The 8798-nt window shown below is 53.0% G+C and overlaps 1 protein-coding gene across 1 annotated transcript; it reads left to right on the forward strand.

Moving 5' to 3' along the window:
* The first annotated feature begins 1866 nt into the window (after positions 1 to 1866).
* LIF (LIF interleukin 6 family cytokine) lies at positions 1867 to 8162 on the forward strand. Its single transcript, XM_043974745.1, has 3 exons — positions 1867 to 1885; positions 5028 to 5206; positions 7752 to 8162. The coding sequence occupies exons 1-3, from the start codon at positions 1867 to 1869 to the stop codon at positions 8160 to 8162; spliced, it is 609 nt and encodes a 202-aa protein (XP_043830680.1).
* Positions 8163 to 8798: the final 636 nt, after the last annotated feature.

Here is an 8798-nt window from a genome sequence, read left to right on the forward strand (position 1 = left end):
AGAGCGTAAGCTCTCTGAGGGCAGGGACCTCTCACTTTTGTCTTAGTATCCTTAGCGCCCTAGGGCATAGCGTAATAAATACCTCCTATTGGCAGGGTTGGAGCCTGCCCCCTCCACTCTATTATTCCCTTTAGGTCTTGTACACTTTCATTAGTTTCTCCCAACCCTTTGAAGTTGGGTAGGACTTTAAGAAAGTCCCTTCCTTTCTCTGGGACTCAGTTTCCTCATCTGTACAATGAGAGAATTTGGTATCTTCTAACATCCATTCGATCAATCCACAAGCATGTATTAAGTGATTACTGTGTGCTAGGTGCTAGGAATCCAGAGACACACAATCGAAGAGTCCGTGCCCTCAGTGAGTACTCCTGTACCGGGTCTAGCCAGTCTCTACCACTAATTTTGCTGTGTGAACGTGGGCAAGCCTCTTCCCCTCTCTAAACCTGTCTGTAAAATGATGGGGTTGGACTACGTGGTCTCTAATGTCCCTTCCATTCATCATCTCTTTATTGCTGTTAATTAAGATCCCAATTTAACAACATCCTCCTTAGGAGCATCAATTTCTTCTTTCTTTCTTTCTTTCTTTCTTTCTTTCTTTCTTTCTTTCTTTCTTTCTTTCTTTCTTTCTTTCTTTCTTTCTTTCTTTCTTTCTTTCTTTCTTTCTTTCTTTCTTCCTTCCTTCCTTCCTTCCTTCCTTCCTTCCTTCCTTCCTTCCTTCCTTCCTTCCTTCCTTTTGTTCGTTCTTTTTTTCTTTCTTTTTGTGGGGCAGTGGGGGTTAAATGACTTGCCCAAGGTCACACAGCTAGTAAGTATCAAGTGTCTGAAGTCGAATTTGAACTCAGGTCCTCCTGAATCCAGGGTCAGTGCTCTACTGCGCCACCTAGCTGCCCCTAGGAGCATAAAATTCAAGCCAGAAGGTAACTCAGCTGTAATCTAGCCCACTATCGTCATTTTCAAGAAATGGAAGCCCAGAGAGAAAATGGGACTAGCCCAAGGTCTCACAGAGAATAAATGCCAGGATTCTAACCTCCGACTTCAAGCCCAGGGATATACTGCCTCTCTGGCTGCCACTCTTTAAGCAGCCCTCCACACCTACCCCAGACATCACTAGCCTCCCTAAGTGACAGCACCTTTTTGCCAAGGGCTGGCACCGGCTGACAGTCAAGTGTGAGATTCCTCACTGTTCGAAACCACAGTGACTGAGGGGGTCATGCCAGATTCTTCCTCCTACCTCTCGTCACAGCAGCAATCACATTCCCAGGCTGCCCCATCCCACAGGGTCTGAGAGAGGTCAAATGTCAGTCTCCTACCTTCATTCCCCATCCCCACCGCCCCCCCCCCACCAGGCTGGCCTTGTCCCCTTGCCCCACTTCACTCCCTACCAGGTGAGTCAGGAAGTTTCTCTGAGTTTCACGATCCTTTTTTCAGGGAAATGGGGTGAAGAACCTGGTTTGTGGGGAGAGATGTCTTCCCACCCCCTGCCTCAATTTCAAACAATTCAGAAAAATGAGCCACAGGCTGTTGGTTTTTTGGAAGACCATTATAATTCGATCAGAAAAAATTCTTAGAAGAGAGCAGGGAAAAAAAAAAGCCTCCTTTCCCCGCCCCCTCCCCCCCTTCTCACCGCCCCCCCCCTCACTTTCACTCTCGTCCCATTCATAATTTCCACAACTATGATGCACCTCAAACAACTTCCTGAATTGGGTATCCTTTTGAGTGGCTAAATATAGCTTTTTTCTCTGTCTTACAACATAGGCTCCCGTATATAAACCAGGCCAAGTCCCGCTCGAGCATGAATTTCTGCAAACACCCCTGTCAACATAAACTCAGTCTCCACTAGGTCCCTCCCGACTTCAAGTCCGGCCCACAATGAAGGTCTTGGCCGCAGGTAAATGCAACACCCCGCCCGCCCCGTCCCTCACCCCATGGGGCTTCTCCTGACTTGGTGCTTGGGGCGGGGGGGAGGTGGGGGAAAGAGAGAGAGAGAGAGAGAGAGAGAGAGAGAGAGAGAGAGAGAGAGAGAGAGAGAGAGAGAACCCACCCACCCCTGCAGACAGACAGGCAGCTCGCCCGCCCAATCTGCCGGCCAGGCGAGGCGCACGGAGCCAACCTGCGGGTCTGGGCGCTGCTGGCGGGGAGGAGGAGAGTGGGGCAAGCGAGCGAGCGAGTGGCTGCAGGCTCCCCTGGCCCTGCACATGGCTCCCTGGCGCCCGCCTCTCCAGCATCCGGAGGACAAGGAGGAGGAGGCGGCGGCGGCACAGAGAGACGCGCCTGGCTTTCCAGGACTGAGTGGCCACTGAACTCAGGTTTGCCAGCGTCGGGGGAGTCCTGACCAGAGCTCCGGCTCCTTTCCAGCCTCCCCCTGCCTGCCTGCCTTCCTTCTCCAGCGCTGCCTCTCTCTGTGCCTCCCTCCCAGACGACTCTTCTTACGCCCGCCTCCACCTCTCTCTCTCTCTCTCTCTCTCTCTCTCTCTCTCTCTCTCTCTCTCTCTCTCTCTCTCTCTCTCTCTCTCTCTCTCTCTCTCTCTCTCCCTCCCTCCCTCCCTCTCCTTTTCCCCTTCTTTTTCTCCATCTTTCTTTCTCTCTTCCTATTTCTTCCTTCTTTTTCTTTCCTTCTCATATCAGCAGTTTCTTTTCTTCTCCCTTCAATCTTTTCCTCTCATTTCATTCATTCATTCACTCATTCATTCATCCATGCAATCACTGTCTCTTGCGTACCCTTAGCTCCCTTCTCTAACTCCACTTTGCTCAGGATCCGGATGGGGACTAAGGACGTCTGGAGGCAGTTTTTCTGTTCCCCCTTCTTCTCCCCAAATGGGGGTGTTTGCAGGACGCTGGCAGGGGTGGGTGGGTTGGCAGAGGGCAGAGAGCCAGTGATTTGTGCTGAGTGAATATGTGTGTGTGTTGTGTGTATGTGTGTGTGTGTGTATGTATGTGTGTGTGTGTGTGTGCGTGCGCGCGCGAGAGCGAGCTCGAGCATCGTGTGTGGTTGGGACGGGGCAGTACTTCATGAGTCTCCTCTACTCTGGAGCTCTGCCTTCGGGTAGGAGGAAACAGGGAAGATCTAAGCAGGTGTGTGCCTGTGGTGGTGGTGGTGGTTGGGGGTGGGGGGTGGAGAAGATAAGAATGGGGACTGAACTGGTGATTCCATCGGTGGAGGGAGTTCCCCAGTGAGAAAACTTTCTATGCCAGTGCAGACTGGAGCTTTCTCTGAAGTTTCCAGCGTTGAGCCCAGAGTACTCAATGACTTTGTCAGGGTCACACAGCCAGTCTGTGTCAGAGCTAGGACTTGAACCCAGGTCTTCCTAGCTTCCTAGCCATGCTGAGACCCAAATAACCCAAACACCCAGATCATAATCCTGGACTCTCTTCCTGCCGCACCTCTCCAAATGCATCTCGGGGAGGAAGGGGGGGGGGGTGTGGAATCGATGAGGGACGGGGAATCCCAGGCTCGCTCCCGGGATGAAAAATCTGAAGACTTGGGGTCACATTCCAGCTCTGCTATCTTTTTTAAACTTTCCTGAGCCTCAGTTTCCCTCTGGGTTGGACCAGATTATCTCAGAGGTCCTTTGCAACTCTGACATTCCTGGGATGCTCTCCTAACTTCTAGGGGGTGGGCAGAGGGGCAGCACGAGGTCACATTTTCACTAAGAAATTCTCATTCCTCCGGCTGTGTCCCTATCCCGAGCCTGGGACGACTGTGGGCTCGCCTCCCTCCTTTGGCACTTGTCTTACCCTTGGGGCTGAATGAAGTTTAGCTAATCTGGAAGCCCTGGGGAGGGGGAGGGGGGAGGTGCGGGGGCAGGTCTGGGTGACTCAGAGAGGCTGAGGGTGGCCATCCCCAGAGGATGGAGCAGGGCTGAGCACACTCCCCCAGGCCCAGGGCTGCATGGGGGCGGGGAGGCTATGTGGTCCATCCCTCAGGCGGCTGGACAGCCACAAGCCCAGAGCTTCCGTAGACAGGTCCCAACAGCCCTCACAGTTACCTCTCTCTGTTCTGCCTCCCCCACAGATCTACTTCCTGCAACCTTTCCCTTTCATTATTGCAACATTTCCTCCACCTCCTCCCTCCTTTGCCCCCCACCCCCACCCCCAGGGCAGGTGGGACCCCTCGGACCCTCCCGGCCCTGACTCAGAGAGTAAAAACCTCCCTGCCCAGATTCCAGGCCCCCACCCCACAGGAGGGGACTAGCCTAGGCTTATTTTGGGCCTGGGGCCCCTGGTGTGGGGAATGTGGCGTAAAGAGCCCCAGATTTTGAAAACTTCCTATCTGTGTGACCCTGGGCAAGTCTTTTTACTTTAGGGGCCTCAGTTTCCTCCTCTGTAAAAGGTCTAAATCAGTTCCAAATTCTTTAACTGTAGATTGTGGGGTGAAGGGAATGCTGTTGAGTAAGATATATTGGGGCACTCTCTTTGGAGAGAGAGGGTGAGGAGATGAAGCTGGAAGGGCCTAGATAGGGATAGGGGATGGTGGGCTGAACTTTGGGGATATAGGTAAGAGAGAGCATAAGCTCCTCTGAGAATTGGAATTGTCCCAAGTGCCTGACCTCATAGCATTGTTGATTGATTGATTGGTTGGCTGATTGATTGATTGATTGATTAAGGGACAGGGCTGGGGCAGAATCAGGGAATAAAGATGGAGGCAACAAAATAAAGGGGATGTTTAGGGGGAACATGGATCATAGATATGAAACTGGAGGGTGCAACGAAGAGATGGAGAGAGCTCAAGCACACCCCCATCCTATCCTGGCTCAATGATGAGCATCTTCCTCACATTTGAAAATGAGGATAAGAACTCGTGCCCTACTGACCAAATAGGGCTGTCATGGGGGAAGGTGTTTTCTCACCTTCACCTCCCTTTGGAAATCTGAGTGATGGTCTTCCCTATGATTGTTAGTATCTATGAGCAAGGCTACAGGCACCTCCATCCTTGCCTTAGCCTTCCCTTCCCCACCCAAGGTGACCTGAAGATTAAGCTACAGGTCTTTCCACACCCTCCCACTCATAGACCCCTCCCCACCTGTTTCCAGGAGTCATGCCCCTGCTGCTGGTTCTGCACTGGAAACATGGGGCCGGGAGCCCCCTACCCATCACCCCCGATGATCCCAAATGCGAAATGCGCCACCAGTGCCCAGGCAACCTCACGTCACAGATCCGGAACCAGCTGAATCAGCTCAATAACAGCGCCCCGGAACTCTTCACCTATTATGTGAGTGACCCCATACATACTCCCTGCCCTCAGCCCCAACCTGGGGCTTCCTCCAGCACCACTTGGCCAGGCCAGGAAGCCGGTCTGTCTGCTGAGGGTGGTGACTTAGATACCTGGTGGGTGGGGAAGCTTCAAGGAAGACACAGATGACAGCCTTGGTCTAGACCAGGGCCACATTGCTACCCCCCAACATTTTTCATGCTGGAATGTGGTAGGAAGAGGATCAACACAGCAGCTGTTGAGGGGCTGTGGGGAGCACTGAGGGGTTCTGGGAGGGTAGGCTTCCTGATTTGGGAGCTGAGTACAACGAGAAGGGAGCGAGGGAGAAGGAGAGACAGACAGACAGACAGACAGACAGACAGACAGACAGACAGACAGACAAAAAGCAACAGAGACAGAATCCTTGATCCTCAGAGCTGGAATCGGTTTTAGAAAATTAGGTTAAATTTAGGTCATTTTACATATGAAGGAACTGACACCCGGACTGAATAAGGGACTTGCCCCAAATCGTATAGGAAATAGCTCATAAAATCGCAGGATGACAGAGGCTTCAGTGGCCAACCCAGACCTGACTGACTAACCCCATAATGACCCCTCTAGCTTCTGCTTGGAGACCTCCAATGACAGGGAGCTCACTACCCCACTGAGTAGCCCACCCCACCTTGAGACCACTCTCCTGCCATGGAGCTGAAATTATTACTGCACCTTCCACTCCCTACTTCTGCCCTAGACCAGGTTTGGAGCCTCCTAGCCTGTGGCTCTCTCCACTGAAGGCTGGCTACCTCCCTGGAAGTCTCTGAGTTGAGACTGGGGCCCAGTGGTGGGGGTTGGGGGGGGTTTGAACTCAGTGGCCTCCAAGGCCCCTTTAGGCTCCGATTCTGTGACTGTGTTCCTAATGTACTTCCTGTTCTCCTAAGAGAGATTCAAAGAGATGGGCAGTAACTGAGAGACAAAGGAAAACAGAGATCGGGACTAGATAATGAGGCAGTGTTTGAGAGAGACAATGTTCTGTGGGTGGCTGCCTTCGAAGGAGACACAGGAAGACGCAGTGTAAAAGGGAAAGTGAGTGCTTGGGTGTGAGTGAGAGTAGGTGTGTGTGTGTGTGTATGTGTGTGTGTGTGTGCGTGCGCGCGCACACGCGCGCTCGTGCTTGCACACTCTTGCCAGGTGTGACTGCTGGACCTCCAAGAGCCCTAGGACATCAGCTGGTTCAATTCCTTCATATTATTGATGGGGAAACTGAGGCCCAGAGGAGAGGTGACAAGGCAAGGTCACCCAGGTGGCCACTGGAGAGCTGGGCTTGAGCCCGAGAGTCCCTTATTCCTAGTCCAGAGGCTCGGACTGTGGCGCTTCTGGATCTCTAACGTCCTCTGTGTCCTCCACAGACTTTTAGCTTCAGGATGGGTACAAAGGGCTTAGTGAATGGGCCTCACATCTGGTAACATCTGTAGCACTTTCACAGCCAGTGTGTGATCTGACCCTCCAGACCCCCTTATGACGCGGGCGGGTCAGGAAGGCAGCCTTGAATGATGGGAAGAGTTCTGCCCTAGAGGCAGGAGACGCAGGACCCCCTCCCAGCTGATGAAGTCACTTCCCCTTCAGGTGCCTCAGTTTCTTCCTCTGCACAGTGAGGGGCTGGAGTGGATCAGGGGTTCTTCACATTTTGTGTGTGTCCCTTTGGCTGTTTAGTGAAGCCTCACAAAGACCCTTTCTCTGAAGAATGTTTTTGAATGCATGAAATACAGAGGCGTAAAAAGGAAAGCAGTTCTATGGAGACAGTAACCAACCTTTACAAAAAAGCGTCATGTACCCCAACTCAAGATCCTATTTCTAAGGTCCCTCCTAGCTCTGCCATTCTTTGTCCTACAGTCTTCTCCCAGCTCCGACATCCTATGTTCTAAGCTCTTTCTCTCCTCTGACATTCTCTCCTCTAAACCCCTTCCCAGGTCTGACATTCTAAATTCTAAGTTCCTTCCCTTCTCTGACGTTCTCTCTTCTAAGGTTCCTCCTCACTCTGGCATTCCATGTTCTAAGCTCCTTCTTTCCTTTGACATTCTTTCTTCCAAACTTCCTCTCAGGTCTGACATTCTAAATTCTAAGTTCCTTCCCTTCTCTGACGTTCTCTGTTCTAAGTTTCCTCCTCACTCTGACATTCCATGTTCTAAGCTCCTTCTCTCTCCTGACAGTCTCTCTTCTAACTCTGACATTCCATGTTCTAAGCTCCTTCCCTCCTCTGACGTCCTCTCTTCTAGTGTTCCCCAGCTCTGGTACGTTGAGTCTGGGAAGGGCCGAATACTCTTCCCTGCAGTCCGGCACCCGGCCTCCTAGCTCCCTGGTGTCTGCCCTTGTCCCAGAAGCATAGCCTCTGGTGCTAGGAGAAACCCTTGCACCTGTCCAGTCCAGCCTCCCTGGAGCACGAGTCCCTTCCACATCACTTCTTGCTTGAAGCATTCCAGGGTCAGCCAGGGCCTCCCTCCTCTGAGTCATTGAGCTGCCCCTCCCTCCCCGCTGTCTGTTAACCCTTCCGTTCTTCTTTACTCCCCAGTACAAGGCTCAAGGGGATCCATTCCAGACCAACCTAGACAAGTTGTGCAACCCCAACGTGACGGACTTCCCGCCCTTCCATGCCAATGGCACGGAAAAGGAAAAGCTGGTGGAGCTATACCGGATCATAGCCTACCTCAACGCCTCGCTGGGCAACATCACCCGGGACCAGAAGGCCCTCAACCCCGGCGCCCAGCCCCTCATCAGCCGGCTGAACATGACCACAGCCATGATGAGGGGCTTGCTCAACAACCTCACGTGCCGCCTGTGCAGGAAGTACCACGTAGCCCACGTCTCCGTCTCCTACGGCCCTGACACGTCCAGCAAGGACACCTTCCAGAAGAAGAAAGCCGGCTGCCACTTGCTAGGGAAATACAAGCAGGTCATTGCTCTGGTGGTCCAGGCCTTCTAAGCATCCTGGGAATCCCCAGAGGTCACCTCGACTCGTGGACCTGTGAGAGATCTCAAAACCCGGGTCTGGGCCCGAGGATTCCCGAGAGGGATGCAGACCTGGGGAGGGCGTCGCTGAGAGCGAAGAGCTCCCCAAGCTTGGTCTGGAGCCCTCGTTGGGGGTTCTCAAGGTCCCGTAGGTGGTCTGCAGGTCGGATCACCACGCCTGGTTGGCCTGGGACATTGTGGAGGGGTGGGTGGTGTAAGAAGAGACGCGGAATCTTCATTCCATCCCGTGGATCTGAAGTGATAGGCGATAAAGCCGGCGTCAGAGGGGCACACGTAGAGAAAGGAATCTTTATGGGAAGGGAATGGAAGGCCCAGGTAGCTGCTGGTCTTGTCAGTATCTGGGATGATCTGGGGACATTCTCAGTGTTGGAGGAGGGCTTTGCTCCTTCGGGAGAGGCAGCACCCCTCTGGGGAGAGAGAAGTAAGAAGTGGCAAAAGGCACTTTGAGGGATGGAGTTGAAGGTTTTGATGAAGAGAAGCCCTGTGGATCTGCTGCCTCTCCCCCGAGCCCCTCGTCCCACCCTAGAGCTCACGAGGGCCAGGAGCGGGGAGCCAGCTCATCCCCCATCCCTTTCCTGCCCAGTCCCTT

This window comes from Dromiciops gliroides, chromosome 1 (genome assembly GCF_019393635.1).
Source record: "Dromiciops gliroides isolate mDroGli1 chromosome 1, mDroGli1.pri, whole genome shotgun sequence".
Classification (NCBI taxonomy): Eukaryota; Metazoa; Chordata; class Mammalia; order Microbiotheria; family Microbiotheriidae; genus Dromiciops; species Dromiciops gliroides.

Excerpts from the sequence above, each read along its gene's own strand:
- LIF (XM_043974745.1), top strand. Across the intron at positions 5,207-7,751 it reads CGGAACTCTTCACCTATTAT|TACAAGGCTCAAGGGGATCC; the intron begins GTGAGTGACCCC and ends TTTACTCCCCAG.